This window comes from Heptranchias perlo, chromosome 7 (assembly GCF_035084215.1).
Source record: "Heptranchias perlo isolate sHepPer1 chromosome 7, sHepPer1.hap1, whole genome shotgun sequence".
Classification (NCBI taxonomy): Eukaryota; Metazoa; Chordata; class Chondrichthyes; order Hexanchiformes; family Hexanchidae; genus Heptranchias; species Heptranchias perlo.
This window is the reverse complement of record NC_090331.1, coordinates 31,984,480-32,003,216: the sequence shown is the minus strand read 5'-3', so window position 1 is coordinate 32,003,216 and position 18,737 is coordinate 31,984,480. Positions and strand designations below refer to the sequence as shown.

The window sequence follows — 18,737 nt, the reverse complement described above, 5'->3', positions numbered from 1 at the left end:
AAAGAGGGCAAGAAATAACTGAATGAAATAAAAGATACAGAAGGGAAAAGTTTTTTTAAATTGTCTTTTTTTTTAATTTTAAGAATTGTTTTTTGAAATGACCAAGAACTATTAAAATAAGGAGTTAAAAGTTAAGCTTTAGTTGTTCGGCAGTCATTAAGACTTACCAAAAGCAAAATACTGCGGATGCTGGAAATCTGAAATAAAAACAGAAAATGCTGGAAAAGCTCAGCAAGTCAGGCAGCATCTGTGAAGAAAGAAACAGAGTTAACGTTTCAGGTCAAAGGTTCTGACGAAAGGTCTTCAACCTGAAACGTACGCGGTGTTTTTAATCCCAGGAACGGGTGGGTTAGGGGTGGGTGGGAGTTGAAAATAATTGTTTTTAGGGTCGTGACCGCAACCCGGCTTTATTTCCGGGTTTAACATCGGCGCGGAAAAGTACAGGCTTCCCACTGGGAATGCAAAGTCTGAAAATTTTGCAGTTGCGACCCAAAAAATAACTATTTTCAACTTCCACCCGCCCCCAACTCACCCGTTCATGGGGGTTAAAATCACCCCCGTGAACTCTGTTTCTTTCTCCACAGATTCTGCCTCACTTGCTGAGCTTTCCAGCATTTTCTGTTTTTACTGAGACTTACCACGCTGTTAAAACTTAGTTTAGAACTGTATTTTTAAGCGTACCTGTTTGGTAGGGTAATTAGCTACTCTCCAGCTGGGCAGACAAGCAAGTTTGTACTTTTTCAATGATTTCTCTGATTGCAGCATGTGATATCCCTTTAATTCAAAGCTGTCATATCTCCAGTGAACCACTGGGAGCAAGTTCCGGATTTCCGTGTTTCACTGAGCATGTGTGAACGCCGGAACTTGGTCCTCCATTTCATCACTAACAATGGAGAGCGCTGTTGAGCTTATTTCGGGAATGATTTCTGCCCCAATGTTACACAAAGCCTTCAAAAAAAAATAGGCTTTTACACTTAGTGCGGTAACACACTTACTTTGGACATCACTATGTTATTCAATGGTCAAGCAATATGCAGTTTTACTGAACTTATGGCCTGTAAGTATATTTGTGATGGAAGAATACAGAATCAAGCAACTTTATAAACATCTATCATTTGTAGCGTTGCACATGGTGAGTCAGAGGATTCGCTGCTTTACAACAATAGGGTCATTTATGCTATTTAGGGCATAACTCAAGGCTCACTAGTTTACAATTACCGAATAAGTCAAGTTCCATTTTTATTAAATGGTATTTGGGGATTTTTGTTAATACTTTTGGGATTGAATTCCACAACTCTGTCCGTTATTCTATGAAAGCTGTAACCTTTATTTTATATATATTCCTTTATCTATGTGTTTAATTGTTATCCTTACCATTTTAAAGATGAGAATACACAGCAAGATGGTATGCAGGCAAGCACCAATTAGAAATGGACACCTAGGCCCCAAAATTCCAATGGACAATTTGCCCTAAGTTACACCCCTGGTGAGCTGGGACTTCCACAAAACAAGGCATTTGTTTATTAGCATATCTATTGGCATTTCAGGAGCACAACTCCAACGGAGCACAGGAGTAGTGTATGGGAGGGGGTAAGGAGCTTGGAAATTAGGAATGGAAGCTTTAAAATCCAAGAATGGCAGTTGATGGCAGCAGCAGGCTGGGGTAGCATCAGGTAAGTCGTGGCTGTGCTTTGCTGTGAGTTGTCTGTCTGGTAGCAGTAATGATTGACTCAGGTGAGATTTTGTGACAATTTTAAAGAATATCTTCAAGTGGAGAACCTGGCAGATGCACCCAATAAAGGCAGCAGGGTATTGGAAGGAGACAGAAGAGAAGAGCCCTTAATTTTAATGAGACCAATCTTCACTCTTGGATGAAATGCAGCAAAGGAGAGAAAAAGATTGCTGGATGTCCATGGGAGGACGCCTCAAAATAGTGTCCTCTTACTATGTGGAAGGAGGTGACAACTCCCACACTCCCAGAACTGCAGAGCAGTGCCAGAAAAAGTTCAATGACCTGATGAAAGCTTTCTTCCATCTCCGCAACATTACCCGAATGCACCCCTATCTCGAGTCCAAAATGCTTGACCATGTCTTGATCACCTCATGCCTCAACTTTTCAAACACTCTCCCAGCTGGCCTCCCTGTCTCAACCCTGCAAAAACTTCAATTCAAGCAAAATGTTACATCTTATGTCCATGGTGGCACTTAGTCCCAAATTCCTATCATTTCCATCCTCCCAAGCTCCACTGGGTCCCCATTCCACGGTTAGTTTACTTTAAAATTCTTGTCCTTGCTTTCAAAGCCCCCCATGACCTCACCACATCCTATCTTAGTGATTCTCCCTGCCTTAAGTCCCCTCCATGTATCCTCCACTCCTCTAATACTTTGCTTCTCCTTGTCCCTTGCTCCACTATTGGTGGTTGCTCATTCAGCCACCATGCTCCTGCCCAGTGGAACTCCCTGACCAGTCCTCTCTGTCTTTCCACCTCCCTCCCTGTGTTCAAAAATCTCCTACAAAGCCTTCTTTTTGATATTTCTTCTGTCACTAATCCTAACCTTCTCCATTTTTCTCTTTTTCTGCTCCTGCTTGGCTTCCGAAGTTTCGTCCTCCTTAATGTAAAGTGCTTCCTTCATGCGAGGAGCACTATAGGACTGCAAAGTGTTGTTGTCTAAATCTGCCATGGCTAGACAGTTGCCGTTAAATTGGCCTAAGAACTACTCCTAAGCCTCTACACCTGCGATGATACTTGGAAACTTTCCCTTTCAATAAGCTCAGTGACGTCAGATCTGACATGAAATAATATATTTTGTTTTCAATTTGACTGTAAATCTGCGGAATGCTGAATGAGTTCTCTTAATGACAAAATTTGTTTTCTTTTCATATCATTTTTTTAAAAATTCCATTCATTTGGAGGGGTAGGAATGACCAGCTGAGCCAAACAGGGATAAATAATCCATTAACTCTTCTACCTTCATTTTTTAAAATCTTTTTTTAAAAACTCATGTCTGATTTTTTGCCAAAGGTAGAAATTTTTTAGCTTCTGAATCCTCTTAAAAAAAATGCCAATAAAATAAATTGTTGCCATTAATAAATACTAAGTATTCATTTTGACACCTGATTTTCCTGTGAAGATGAAACGATAAAGACCTAATTAGTGCAAGATACAATTTGGATGGGAAGCTGATGGCACATAATTGGTCGGAAAGGTTTGATGTAGTCCGACTCCATCCACGTAAAAAGAAAAATGGATCTGCAACTTTGTCAATGGTGCTAACTCTAAATGTGTGATCTGGCTGCAATTATTAACATCAAAAGTTGTTCCAGATGTTGGCCCACAGTGGAAAACGTGGAACTTCAATGAAAAACCACAAGTCATCTCAGAAATCAATCCACACTGGGCAACACAGGGACTCAAGAGATCCCCACAAGATGTGCTACTCTGAAGATTAGAAAGCAGTGCTAACAGACTTGCAGGCAGTTTGGCTGCAATATATGTTAACGTTCCTGCCCTAGAGATAAAGACAACATTAAAATGCTGGAAATGAAACTTTAAAATGTTAAATACACAGCAGATTTATCTTCATCTGAAAAGACAAAATACATATTAACATTGACATTCTTCATCAGAACCCTAACAGAATAAGGACTTTGAAATCCAAGCGAGTGAGATGGCGATTTCAAGTCAGACCTTTTTACATACGAACATACAAAAAGACAGACAGGAAAAGACCAACAGGTCCATCAAGCCTGCCCCAAACGGTCATGATGCAACTGAGCTTTGTGGCTCCCAGTTTACCTTCCCACTTATAGTCCTGTAATCAGGTGAAAAAAAGATTTTTAAAAACCTTAGGCCAATTCAGGGATAAGAAATCTGGGAAATTCCTCTCTGACCTCCCAAGGGCAAGCAAAACAAGTTCCAGAAATCAGGGTGATCATGGGGTACATACCCAGGTCCCACCCGCCTTCTGTACACAGTGATATTAGCCACAGTAAGGAGCTTGCCCTGTTCCTTTTTGAACTGTTGGCAAAATCTGCACATATCACTCAAGCCAACAACTTGCTCCAGACGTCAACAACCGCCTGCGTATAGAAAAGCCTCCTGACATCTAACCTAGTCCTATGCTTGTGTAACTTATAGGCATGGCCTCTCATTTTCCCTAACCTACCTAACTCAAATAATGTGCCCATACAGATGCACTGACCATTTTAAATACTTCAATTGAACCTTGCCGAAGTCTACGCTTTTCTAAAGGAAAAAGCCCCAGCTCTCTAAGCCGTTCATGATAACTAAGGGCTTTTAAGCTGGGGATCAGTCTAGTAGTCCTCCTTTATACCTTTTCCAAGGCCTCTATATCGTGGTAGGGCTATAGCTGAGGCCTAACTACAGTCTTGCACAAAAAAATTACAGTTCTCTTAGTTATATACCAAATTGTCCTCATTATACATTCTAATACTTTACTGGCCTTTGCAATAGCCTTAGTGCGCTGGTAGTGCACTTTCAGAGACTCGTGTACTATAGCACCTAGATCTTCTCTGCTCAACAGACTTCAATTCCATGCCAAGTATGGTATATATGTGCTTGGCATTAGCCCTATCCAGATGCATGATACTGCATTTATCTACATTAATTGCCATCTGCCAGATGCTTATCCATTCCCCCATCGCATCTGGATCAGATTATAGTTGTTTTTTCTCCTAAAACTGGCACTGATCTTCATGGCATACATGAACTTGGGGATAGCACCCACAACACCACTGTCCAGATCATTAGCTTAGATCGTGAAGAGCAACCGTCCCAACACGGATCCCTATATGACTCCACTAGTAAGCGGTCTCCAGGCAGAACGACTTCCATTAATAACAATACTCTGCCTGCGAGAACACAACCAATTCCCTATGCAATCCAGGATCTGCCTCCAATCATACAGGGCTCTATTTTATCCAGACGCGGTCTCTGGAGAAAAAGCGGATGAAGGGTGGAGTGTACTAATGATATGGATAATAGGTGGATATGAAGTCCCGTCTTCACACAGAGGACACCGTCCATCGTATTGTGTGGCACTACCACCATGCTAAATGGGATAGATTCAAAACAGATCTAGCAGCTCAAAACTGGGCATCCATGAGGCGCTGTGGGCCATCAGCAGCAGCAGAATTGTATTCCACCACAATCTGTAACCTCATGGCCCGGCATATCCCTCACTCCACCATTACCATCAAGCCAGGGGATCAACCCTGGTTCAAAGAGGAGTGTAGAAGAGCATGCCAGGAGCAGCACCAGTCGTACCTAAAAATGAGATGCGAACCTGGTGAAGCTACAACTCAGGACTACATGCATGCTAAACAGCGGAAGCAGCATGCTACAGACAGAGCTAAGCGATTCCACAACCAACGGATCAGATCAAAGCTCTGCAGTCCTGCCACATCCAGTCGTGAATGGTGGTGGACAATTAAACAACTAACGGGAGGAGGAGGCTCTGTAAACATCCCCTTCTCAATGGTGGCAGAGCCCATCATGTCATTGCAAAAGACAAGGCTGAAGCATTTGCAACCATCTTCAGCCACATATGCCGAGTGGATCATCCATCTCGGCCGCCTCCCGAGATCCCCACCATCACAGAAGCCAGTCTTCAGCCAATTCGATTCATTCCACGAGATATCAAGAAATGGCTGAGTGCACTGAATACAGAAAAGGCTATGGGCCCTGACAACATCCGGGCTGCAGTGCTGAAGACTTGTGCTCCAGAACTAGCCGCGCCTCTAGCCAAGCTGTTCCAGTACAGCTACAACACTGGTATCTACCCGAAAATGTGGAAAATTGCTCAGGTATGTCCTGTCCACAAAAAGCAGGACAAATCCAATCTGGCCAATTACCGCCCCATCAGTCTACTCTCAATCATCAGCAAAGTGATGGAAGGTGTCATCGACAGTGCTATCAAGCGGCGCTTACTCACCAATAACCTGCTTATTGATGCTCAGTTCCGCCAGGACCACTCAGCTCCAGACCTCATTACAGCCTTGGTCAAAACATGGACAAAAGAGCTGAACTCCAGAGGTGAGGTGAGAGTGACTGCCCTTGACATCAAGGCAGCATTTGACCGAGTGTGGCACCAAGGAGCCCTAGTAAAACTGAAGTCAGTGGGAATCAGGGGGAAAACTCTCCATTGGCTGGAGACATACCTAGCACAAAGGAAATGGTAGTGGCTGTTGGAGGCCAATCATCTCAGCCCCAGGACATCCTAGGCCCAACTATCTTCAGCTGCTTCATCAGTGACCTTCCCTCCATCATAAGGTCAAAAGTGGGGATGATGATTGCAGTGTTCAGTTCCATTCACAACCCCTCAGATAATGAAGTAGTCCATGCCCGCACGCAGCAAGACCTGGACAACATCCAAACTTGGGTTGATAAGTGGCAAGTAACATTTGTGCCAGACAAGTGTCAGGCAATGACCATCTCCAACAAGAGAGTGTCTAAACACCTCCCCTTGACATTCAATGACATTACCATCGCCGAATCCCCCATCAACATCTGGGATGTCACCACTGACCAGAAACTTAACCGGACCAGCTACATAAATACTGTGAATACAAAAGCAGGTCAGAGGCTGGGTATTTTGCGGCGAGTGACTCACCTCCTGACTCCCCAAGGCCTTTCAACCATCCACAAGGCACAAGTCAGGAGTGTGATGGAATACTCTCTACTTGCCTGGATAACTACAGCTCCAACAACACTCAAGAAGCTCGACACCATCCAGGACAAAGCAGCTCGCTTGATTGGCAACCCATCCATCACCTTAAACGTTCACTCGATCCACCACCGGTGCACCGTGGCTGCAGTGTGTGCCATCTACAAGATGCACTGCAGCAACTCACCAAGGCTTCTTCGATAGCACCTCCCAAACCCGCCACCTCTACCACCTAGAAGGACAAGGGCAGCAGGCGCATGGGAACACCACCACCTGCACGTTCCCCTCCAAGTCACACACCATCCTGACTTGGAAAAATATCACCATTCCTTCATCGTTGCTGGGTCAAAATCCTGGAACTCCCTACCTAACAGCACTGTGGGAGAACCTTCACCACGCGGACTGCAGTGGTTCAAGAAGGCGAATCATCACCACCTTCTCAAGGGCAATTAGGGATGGGCAATTAATGCTGGCCCTGCCAGTGATGCCCACATCCCATAAACGAATAAAAAATAAGGTGGAGAAGTAATTGGAAGTAAATAACTCCACCCTCAGTGCTGCACCTGGATGAAGCAAAAAAATAGATTTAAACACATTAGGATATCTGAGGACAAGAAAGGGAACCCACACGGGACTACTGCATGCTAGAATACAAGGATCAAGGACTTCGAGACATCAGAGTTAATGTGGATGAGAAAGAATGTACCCATCTTCAACAATTTATTTGCAAACTGACCATATGGCCTGCATGATGTTTATCATATGTTGTGGGAACTAAAAGTGAAGCAAGATAAAATCAAGCTGCTATACCTTATTGTACATAAGCAGACCTTTTCTTTAACAGTAGATTCTATACTATTAGTGTTCGCATCCTCCTTCAGAAATGTCTAAACTTGCCACAGTTAGCTTGTTGCTTTTAAAATAGTCTAAAGTATTCATGGAGTAAAAATTTACCAATGACCAGAAGGCACAAACTGGTAAACAAGAGCGGACTGTTTCAGTTGCAGATTTTGGACAGAAATGCCTTGTACAAGTATAATCTTGTCGGACTGGCTCCCTGCTATAATTAATATCCAACAAAACTGTCACCCATCACGTTAAAATTATAGTTATGTACTTGGGCTAAGTGATCCTAACTTTGCCTCTCACTCCAGCTTCCCATTTAAGTGGCTGCAAAACAATTTAACACTTGACACTGAATATTACTGCTAAGAGTACGGAGCCTCAAAACTTCCACCTGCCATTCTTCACTTGCTGCTTTGTGGGGGTCAGGCAGGCAATCTGGCCGAAGAAGCCAGATTATTTTTCAAGGTGAGCAAATTGACGTTCAGAATTCATCAGTGTGGACCCCACTTCTGCCACTATGTAATACAGGCAAAGAAAGTACATCTGCATTATGCAGGAATATTTTCCACTGGGGACAAAGGAGGGGTTGAACAGGTAAGATTTCTGGCAAATGAGATCATCCTGCCAGTCCCATCTCCTCTTCTGAGGTGGGCATGGGAGGGTGGATGCAAGAAGCCTTTGCCATCAGAACTTCAAAGAAAAAGGAAGAAACTCAGCAGAATCGGGTCCCGCCCCAATTTTCTCCCTTACCCTCCCAGGTAATGGGAAAGGTATTTCACCAGAGGCCAGGAATTTCTAGCACAAGGTCAATTGGGCCAATACTCAATTGGAGGATGGCCAATTTCAATGGGATGAGAACAGATCTGGCCTGGGTAAATTGGAATCAAAGATTGGCAGGCAAAACTGTAATTGAACAATGCCTTTAAAGACGAGATGGTTCGGGTACAGTCTAGGCACATTCCCACAAGGCAGAAAGGTAGGGCAACTAAAGCTAGAGCTCCCTGGGTGACAAAAGAGATAGTGAGTATGATGAAATGGAAAAATGGGGCATATGACAGATGTCAGGTTGATAACACAAGTGAGAACCAGGCACAATATAGAAAGTTCAGAGGGGAAGTGAAAAAGGAAATAAGATGGGCAAAGAGAGAGTATGGAAATAGATTGGCAGCCAACATAAAAATTCTTCTACGGGCATGTAAACAGTAAACGGGTAGTAAGAGGAGGGTGGGGCCGATTATGGACCATAAAGGAGATCTACTCATGGAGGCAGAGGGCTTGGCCAAGGTACTAAATGAGTACTTTGCATCTGTCTTTACCAAGGAAGAAGATGCTGCCAGAGTCTCAGCAAAGGAAGATATAGTTGAGATATTGGATGGGCTAAAAATTGAAAGAAGATGTACTAGAGAGTCTAGCTGTACTTAAAGTAGATAAGTCACCCAGTCCGGATGGGATGCATCCTAGGCGGCTGAGGGAAGTAAGGGTGGAAATTGCAGAGGTACTGGCCATAATCTTCCAAACATCGTAGATACGGGGGTGATGCCCGAGTACAGGAGAATTGCAAATGTTGCACCCTTGTTTAAAAAAGAGCGTAAGGATAAACCGAGCAACTATAGGCCAGTCAGTTTAACCTCCGTGGTGGGGAAACTTATAGAAACGATAATCCGGGACAGAATTAACAGTCATTTGGACAAGTGTGGGTTGATTAGGGAAAGCCAGCACGGATTTGTTAAAGGCAAATCGAGTTTAACTAACTTGATGGAGTTTTTGATGAGGTAACAGAGCGGGTAGATGAGGGCAATGCAGTTGATGTGGTGTATATGGACTTTCAAAAGGCATTTGATAAAGTGCTGAATGGTAAGCTTATCATCAAGATTGCGGCCCATGGAATAAAGGGGGCAGCAGCAACATGGATACAGAATTGGCTAAGTACAGGAAATGGAGAAATGGTGAACGGTTGTTTTTCAGACTGGAGGGAAGTGTACAGTTGTGTTCCCCAGGGGTCGGTGCTGGACCATTGCTTTTCTTAATATATATTAATGACTTGGACTTGGGTGTACAGGGCACAATTTCAAAATTTGCAGATGACACAAAACTTGGAAGGGTAGTAAACAGTGAGAAGGATAGTGATAGACTTCAAGAGGATATAGACAGGCTGGTGGCATGGGAGAACACGTGGCAAATGAAATTAAACACAGAAAAATGTGAAGTGATACATTTTGGTAGGAAGAACAAGGAGAGGCAATATAAACTAGAGGGCACAATTCTAAAGGGTTACAGGAACAGAGAGATCTGGGGGTATGTGTGCACAAATCATTGAAGGTGGCAGGGCAGGTTGAGAAAGCAGAAAAAAAACTTTTGGGATCCTGGGCTTTATAAACAGAGGCATAGAGTACAAAAGTAAGGGAGTTATGTTGAACTTTTATTAAACATTGGTTCAGCCACAACTGGAGTATTGTGTCCAGTTCTGGGCACTGCACTTTAGAAAGATATGAAGGCCTTAGAGAGGGTGCAGAAGAGATTTACTAGAATGATTCCAGGGATGGGGGACTTTAGTTACATGGATAGACTGGAGAAGCTGGGGTTGTTCTCCTTGGAACAGAGCAGGTTGCGAGGAGATTTGATAGAGGTATTCAAAATCATGAATGGTCTAGCCAGAGCAGATAGAGAGACTATGTTCCCATTGGCAGAAGGTTCAAGAACCAGAGGACATAGATTTAAGGTGATTGGCAAAAGAACCAAAGGTGACATGAGGAAAAACTTTTTTACACAGCGAGTGGTTAGGATCTGGAATGCACTGCCGGAGGAGGTGATGAAGGCAGATTCAATCGTGGCCTTCGAAAGGAAACTGGATAAGTACTTGAAAGGAAAAAAGGTGCAGGGCTATGGGGTAGGGCGGGGGAGTGGGACTAGCTGGATTGCTCTTGCATACAGCCAGCGCGGACTCAATGGGCTGAATGGCCTCCTTCCATGCTGTAACCTTTCTATGATTCTAGGTCTTCATAACATAGAACTTCACTTCCTGAACCAAATTCCTTTCAGAGGATGGAGAATGGTGTCCATCTGCCCGTTTTTTGATATAGGAGAGATAATGCCCATAAAATGAACATTAATGATATCTCCATGAAGCACCTCAGGGCATTTCTTTTTACTTTAAAAGGTACTATATAAACGTAAGTTATTGTTGTAGTACATGTATAACTTTAATAACACCGCATTTAGTACTATTGACAAAAATGTCAAATCATAAGGTTCATTTGCCTTTTTTCAAATGCTCCCACCTATATAATGCCTGCACTATGTAGTCAGGTAAATCACACGCCCTCTTGCTTCATTTGGAAGGGTAAAAAAAACAAGAATTAAGAAACCAAGATACCTTTGAGAGCCTTCATCTTCCTGATCATATTTTTAACCAAAGTTCTAACTATGGTAGACATTGAATGATGCATCAGACAGATTGTCTGCAGGCAGAATACAGTCTGAATATCTCTATTGCTTAAAGCACTTAAGATATTTTGTCTATAGTTAAAATTATATCTGTGCTTTTTGAAGTTTAGTTCGACCCAGAGCTGAACTTCCAACCCCAATATCCTTTCCTTCACAAAAAACGCCTACTTCCAACTCCAAAACATCACCTATCTCTGCCCCCAACTCAGTCTATCCACTGCTGAAACTCTCATCCATGCCTTTGTCACGATATGAAGGCTGAAAAGGAAGTCCCCACAGGTCCAAAATGAGGCAAAACCAACTGTTGAGTACCACTTTTCTAGAGAAACTCCTATTCCGGTTGTGGCTCTGTTTGGATTTTAATAAAAAGGACAATGTCTTCTGATGAACTTCTTGTGACCAATTTTAACAAGTTCACTGCACTATAGTGAGGTTCTGTGGGTACAGATGGAGAAGTCTATGAAATGGAACAAGAAGGTCAGTAGGGGTTGTGATCATAGACTAGCTAGGACGATCTGGGTGATATGGGATCTGTTTTTACATGCCTTAGCTCTGCCTCTTTTGGTAAAAGGGTGTTACTAGTTTTAATTGCTTGTTTCTTTATCTGTATGTGTAACTTGGGTGTGATCCTGTATCTTGTTTTGCAGTATATTTGTCATGGGTATGATGTGTATGTTAACTGGAGCCAGTTTGTTGACAGTATAATTCTCATTTTTTTAATGTATTCTATAATTCAATAATCTCAATAAAAGAATTACAGATGAAATGTGCTACAAATTGGATACTGGGAGATTGGTGCATTTAAATGCAAATTATTTAGAGTGTAAGGTTTCCTTGGGTACAGCCTGATGTTAATGTTCAAATGATGTGTAAACTACCGGAGTTACTTTTTCAACATTCATTATATCATCTGAAACCCCCTGAATGAGTCACAATCCTTGTAATTCCCTTCTAGGTATCTATAATTATTTATTGCAATTCATGGAAAACTGAAAAAGAGTTAATTGAACTAATGAACTGTTTGAGGAAGAATGGTGATCCATAACTCCAGCAACTTTTAATTAAAGGCAGAGTTGCTTAGCTCTACAGATTATCCACTGCAACTGTATGTGACTTTCAACATGTAATAGACTTCTCAAATTCTTAAGAAAGGAGTTATTCATTTTGACATACGTACGCTCTATTTAAAGTCCATTAAGGGCTTCTGGAGGAGTCACATTCACTGTCATATGATGGAAAATGTCAAACAGATAAAAAAAAACATGAATAGTAGAAAGTCACTATGGATCGAAGACCCATTCTCTTCACTGCTGTAAGCTTAGACAATTCAAACAAGCTGAAATATTTTGCATCATGTGTTCTTTACTAGGGGCTATATGTTTTGCTGGAATTATTCTATGTACAACAGATTATTTGACTATTTTAGTCAATGGTACTGAATGCAATGTTATTAAAGTTACATACGTACCACAACAACAACTTACATTTGTACAGTACCGTTAACGTAGAAAAATGCCCCAAGGTGCTTCATACAGATATAATCAGACAAAAATGGTCGCCAAGCCAAAGAAGGAGATATTCGGATGCGTGCTTGGTCAAAGAGATGGGTTTTAAGAAAGTTCTTAAATGCATGAGAGAGAGGTGGAGAGGTAGAGAAGCTTTGGAAAGGAATTCTAGAGCATAGCGCCTAGATGGCTGAAGGCACAGCTGCCAATGTTGGGGAAAAGAGACTGGAAGATGCACAAGAGGCCAGATTCAAAAGAATGGAGAGCTCAGGGTGGATTGTAGAATGGAGGAGGTTACAGAGATGAAGAGGGGCAAGGCTATGAAGGGATTTAAACACAAGGATGAGAATTTTAAATTGGAGGCTTTGGGGGACCTAGAGTCAACATAGATCAGCAAGTGATGGGTGAGCGGGACTTGGTGCAGGATAGGATATAGGTAGTAGAGTTTTAGATGAGCTGAAACTTACAGAGCATAGAGGATAGAAGACCGGCCAGGAAAGCATTGGAATAGTCGAGTTTGGAGGTAGCAAAGGCATGGCTGAGAGTTTCAGCAGCAGATAGGCAGAGATGTATGGTAGTAGAGCACCTGAAAAGAAGCTGTTTGAAATTCGAGAGAGATATGCACAGACTGCAGCTTGTTAAAAAAATGAAGTTGTTGAACCTATGCCCAACAATAAACACAATAAAAAACTGTTCAAATTTACATTTGGTCATTGAAAAAATGAGTCTAAACAGATTTCAGTTTTTATAGCTCACATTCTGACGATAACATTAATTTTTAAACTTAAGTTGGTTGAATGTGAAATTACAGTTTTAAAGTTTGGCATTTATTTAGTTAACCAACCAAGTATACTTGGTGTTAGAAAAATAAAATGCATAACATTTTATCCTAACCATTCCAATAAATCAGCTCAATGAAGCCCAACATCAGAATCCATTTTAAAGACTCGTCATGTCAAAAAAATGTTACATTCAATTCAATGAAGGTGGTAGACATAATCTGTAGCAATTCACCATCTGGCAGATGAAGATAAGTCATTTCTAAGCCTTCTTCATGAAATTTTATTAGTTTGACTAAATACAGCTATTACTGAGAGGCAATTTCCTGTAATATCACAGTTTTTCACACACAAAAATCATCTTCTAAATATAATGAACTCAATATATCAGAATAAAATTGGTGCAATTGGTTCTATCAAGTCGCTTCACCTAGAAATATTTATAAGAATCAAAATATCTGGTTACAAAGCACCAAGGAGAATTACTTTTTAATTGCTATTATATCTGTGTTTTGTATACATCATGTGATTTTTAAAAATATAACTATCAATTGAAATTGCCATAAAGCTGTTGCTTTTTGGGCATAAGCTGTCAACAAGTGTGAATTTCTAATCTTTTCAACCATGGTGCATTGTGGATTTTGGTCCTTCCCCTTGGTTTTCTAATTCAAATAAATGTGAGTGTGTGGCTTTAGGATTGCATTAGAAAATACGAAAATTGGGAATTCTTTTCTTCTTGAATAAATTGCAGTAGTTTACTCAGTTACAGCCAACTATACGTGGTTGTGCTACAGCAAAATCTATCTTGTGACAGTGCATCACAGGGGTGGGGGGGTTGATAATATACCATTTTCTACTTTCTCTGTGTATATGATGGCATGGTGGTTGTGATCAGTAGCTCTTGCACAAGACCCAGTTTAGAATAGAGGATTACGTGATTATGTTAGTCATTAAATTAAACAAGTTAAAGCTCATCCTTTAGGAATTTTTTGGTCTTTTGTTCATGGGGTATATTAGAATAAGGGTTGGATTTGATAGGGCACAAAATATAGTGTCTAGTAGCAACAGAAACTCCAGTTCAGGAATTCATGTTGCATCTGTATTGTTCTAAAATTAAACATAGGCTAGCAAATAAATAGTTCAAAGTGAAAATGTAAAGTAATACATTAGGTAAGTAACAATGGTGAAGGAATAAACCTTAAATGGGAAGAGTTTACATGGAGTGGAGGAGCAGAGGATATACAGGTCATTTAAGATAACAGCACAAGTAGATAAAATACAAAAGCAAGGAGATAATGTTAGTGTAGTGTTTACAGTTTTGGGTAGAAAAAGTATAAAAGTAATGTAAAAGGCGCAGCATAGATTTACTAAATCTTACCAGGGATGAAAACTTACAGGTATGGAGAGACTCTTGCAAAGTTTGGGTTTTATTTCACTATCGAGAGTGACCTGATCGAGTTGTTAAAGGTTATGAAGGATTATGGCAAGGTAAATAGTGATAAATTGCTTTCACTGATGGGCAAGAAGATAACAGGAATGAATTTAAATTTAAGATGATCACAAAAAGAATGAAAGCAAATTTGGAAAAATGTTCTTTACCCAGAGTGGTTAGAGTTTGGAATTCTCTAACACAAGTTGTTGCAGCAGGGCCCATAAATTCATTTAAAAGGGCTTTTGATAATTGCTTGAAAAAAAGGAATATTAAATATGATACGCTACACTAACCTCAGTAATAAAAAAAAATCCAAGAGAGTTAATCTGTTTCTTTCCTTTGTTCTGTGTACAGAAGTATATGCGTTGCTGCTGATCTCTTGAGTCTACTGCCAAATCTCAGGACCCGTGCCTCACATGCTGCTAAACTCCAGGAATGTCCAAAATGTCCACAAAACCCGAGAATCCCACTGCAGTGCTGCAAAATTCGAGGGCTCCGACCCCAGTTCTGCCAAACAGCAGGAACACCCCAGTGCTAGCAAAGCCTAGGGGGATTTCCATTGGGAAACCCACTAATGCTAGTAATGGTGCTGGGAGAAAAAGGGGGAAAATATCCAAACGACTGGCACAAAGGTTCATTATAACCTAACTTCCTGGAGAAGAAAAAACAAAAAATAAGAGAAAACAGCCTTGAAACAGTCTAAAAGCTGCTCAGTTTTTCTATTTGGGCCTCTAAAAAAAAAACTTACCTTCTCTGTATTCCCTAGCACATAGCAATTCTTGATGGCAGAGACCCAACATAAAATGGGGATCATGTGCAAAGGGGGCAGAAGCCAGTGTTATTCGTCTCTGTCCCTTTTTTCTTGTCATCATCCCCAAGGTATGCACAGCTTCACTCTCACAACAGAATTGTACATCACTAGCTATAATGCTCCTGTCCTTATAAAACAGTGTATCCTCAGACTTAGCAGATTCATTAGTCTAACAGATAAACACTTTACTGCACATGATCTGTGCAATTTAGAGCATTCAAGTTTTTGCAAATAATTGAAATAATTGAAAATACTTAAGACTGAGCCACTGTAAACTATGGTTCTCAATGGCTGCAACACTGCAGTATAAACATCAGGCACTTACTACTTCAGTTCCACCCTGAAATACATGTGCCCTGTGGTCTTTGTACTTGCATTATTTTTTTTCTGTTTTCAAACTGTGCTGATAATAAGCATACCAAATGTCTGTCTTGCAATCTGTAAATACTATGGTCAATGCTCTGAGATTATAGTTATTGATTTCACTGTAACAGTTTCCAACCTAATAGCTTTGGCCTCAAAATTCCCTGTAAAGGACAATAGTTATTTTAAATAATTTAAATGTAAAATCACAGCTGGCTGATCAGGGTAACATATACTGTAATGGTAGTTTATATTCTACTCTTGTTACAAGCCGTTAGGACTAAAATTAAATGCATCAGTAAAAAAGAACAAAAAAAACTGGTGAATGCAAAGTCAGTAAGACACATTTATACTATACCATTGTTCCTTCACTTTCACTTCTTGCAACTTCCTGTTGTAACCGGGCCACTGCCAATTTCTCTCTACAAAGAAAACAAAAGAATGTGAATAGATGATCATATTTCTTTGGTGCTGCAGCTGCTCCACACCAAAGCCTTTGCAACATTTCCTGTTTGTCACTACAGTAATATAACATTAAAAATCCCCAGTTAAAAGGTTAGATTTCTAGCAAGCAATCTTTATTTTTAGTTGTACCCTTGGATGTAGTAGCTCTTGATCTGGTTCCAGTTCCTGACTTATCTGTGTTGCACACTTTTCTACAGTGGACTGAGTTGCATTATTCAAATAATTTGTTTATCACAGTGCTACAGGTACCAAAGTATATATATATTTTTTAAACTTATGGCATGTTTTATCATTAAATAAATGACACATACAATTGTGTCTAATGATATAAAGTTCTGAATTATTTTAAAACAGTTTCATAAAATACTGTATACAAAAACAATGCTTTAAAAAAAATCAAGAGCAATTCAAAAGTAATATTGCAAATTTTACATGAATCAAAATTAAGTCAACTTCTATACATAATGCTTTTTTTCATCTGACTTGATACTTTAGTCATGTACCCAGATTTACTGGTGGTGGCTCAGTGGCAGAAAGCAGGTGCAATTCAGTTGTGGCAAGCACGATGCAATTATAAAATAATGCCAAATAGTCTTTCGATAGAATAGTATCATTTCTTCCGATAATGAATCTACTATAACTTTGCTGGCTTGCGGTCTCTTCTTCCAAGTTGCCAAAAATCAAGTTGGGCACAACAATAGATCTGTTTTTAAGGAGTTCAAATAAAATAGGTGGCAGGGTAAAAACATTAGCTGGAACAATATGATTAATCACTCTCCCCTCAACTCTAGGACTGGTCTAAATCCAGGTTAGACTAATGAAATGAGCATCCATTCTCTGAAGGATATTCTCATTATTTGAAGTCCCATACATTACTGGACCTACTGCTGGCCCACTGATGGGATACAATAGCAGCTAATCAGTTATTACCATCTCTTCAGACCCATAAGCCGATTAATAACTGAAATTGTGGATTCTTAAAATTAATTCTGTACTATCATATTCTATAGTATATCAAAAGTCTTCTATGATAGCACATACTCTGCAAATGTAACAATTACTTTCTGAAACAGTTTCCTGTCACACTTTTCCTATCACACCTATTTGTCATGCTTAAACTTATCTATTTTATTTACATCTGATTGAGTCTTCCCAGTTTTTGTATCTTCAATATAGGAGATGCTATTCTCCACAGTGTCACCTGCCTGAGGCCGATAAAAATCAGCACTGGGAATTTCCATGTGGTTTCTCCTACTCCGCCACCATGACCTTTGGCAGAAATTTGTTGGAAACCCCATTTATACACATGGCCTTCCCTATTTCTTTTATTCTTCTCTGCTTGCCTGTCCCCTTTGCGCCTCTTACTGCCTATCCCTGGTGTCTTTTACATCTCACTACTCCCTATTCCCCCTGCCAGCCCAATCACCTGTACCTTCTCTCCCTTCCCAATATCTGATCCACCCTTGCTGCTTTCCCATAGCAAACTTGTAATCAGCACTTTAAAGAACTAAATGGTCAGGAACGTAGAAATAGGGGCCCAAATACCCCCATAGGTGGGTGGCCATGAGCACTTCCCCAATGCTCGAGTTGGAAGTTTCTTGGTTAAAGCACATATTGTTCTTATACTGTAAGCAAATACAGTATTAGCACACTATCTACTTTAAACAAATGTAAGGAGTCGTACAACACCAGGTTATAGTCCAACAGCTTTATTTGAAATCACAAGCTTTCGGAGCTTTCCTCCTTCATCAGATGAGTGCAGGGTTCCATAAAGGCACAGCATATATAGTCAGAGAACAATGCCTGGTGATTACAGATAATCTTTCCAACTGCCCGTTATCACACCTCGGCAGAAAGATAATCACAGCAATCAAAGGAGTGGATGGTGTTCAGACAGGGGAACATTACAGCCAAGACTACTGAATACACAAGTGGTCAGAACACAAAGACAGAGAGAGAGAGAGAGAGAGAGATAAAGAGAGAGAGACACCCGAAAGGCAGAGAGAGAGAGAATGATCAGTTGTATTAAAAACAGATAACTTTTTTTTCGCTGGTGGGGTTACATGTAGCGTGACATGAACCCAAGATCCCGGTTGAGGCCGTCCTCATGGGTGCGGAACTTGGCTATCAATTTCTGCTCAACGATTTTGCATTGTCGTGTGTCTCGAAGGCCGCCTTGGAGAACGCTTACCCGAAGATCAGAGGCTGAATGTCCTCGACTGCTGAAGTGTTCCCCGACTGGGAGGGAACCCTCCTGTCTGGCGATTGTTGTGCGGTGTCCGTTCATCCGTTGTCGCAGTGTCTGCATGGTCTCGCCGATGTACCATGCTCCGGGGTATCCTTTCCTGCAACGTATGAGGCAGACAACGTTGGCCGAGTCACAGGAGTATGAACCATGTACCTGG

At 41.0% G+C, this 18,737-nt stretch overlaps 1 protein-coding gene across 6 annotated transcripts in view; it reads right to left on the bottom strand.

Moving 5' to 3' along the window:
• The window catches only part of LOC137323595 (nck-associated protein 5-like), a 555,766-nt gene that overhangs the window by 351,019 nt on the left and 186,010 nt on the right, over positions 1-18,737 (bottom strand). For all 6 annotated transcript variants that reach the window (XM_067987260.1, XM_067987261.1, XM_067987262.1 and 3 more), the window contains one exon: positions 16,226-16,289. In XM_067987260.1, the coding sequence (XP_067843361.1) occupies positions 16,226-16,289 (64 nt within the window). The remainder of the gene's footprint in view (positions 1-16,225; positions 16,290-18,737) is intronic.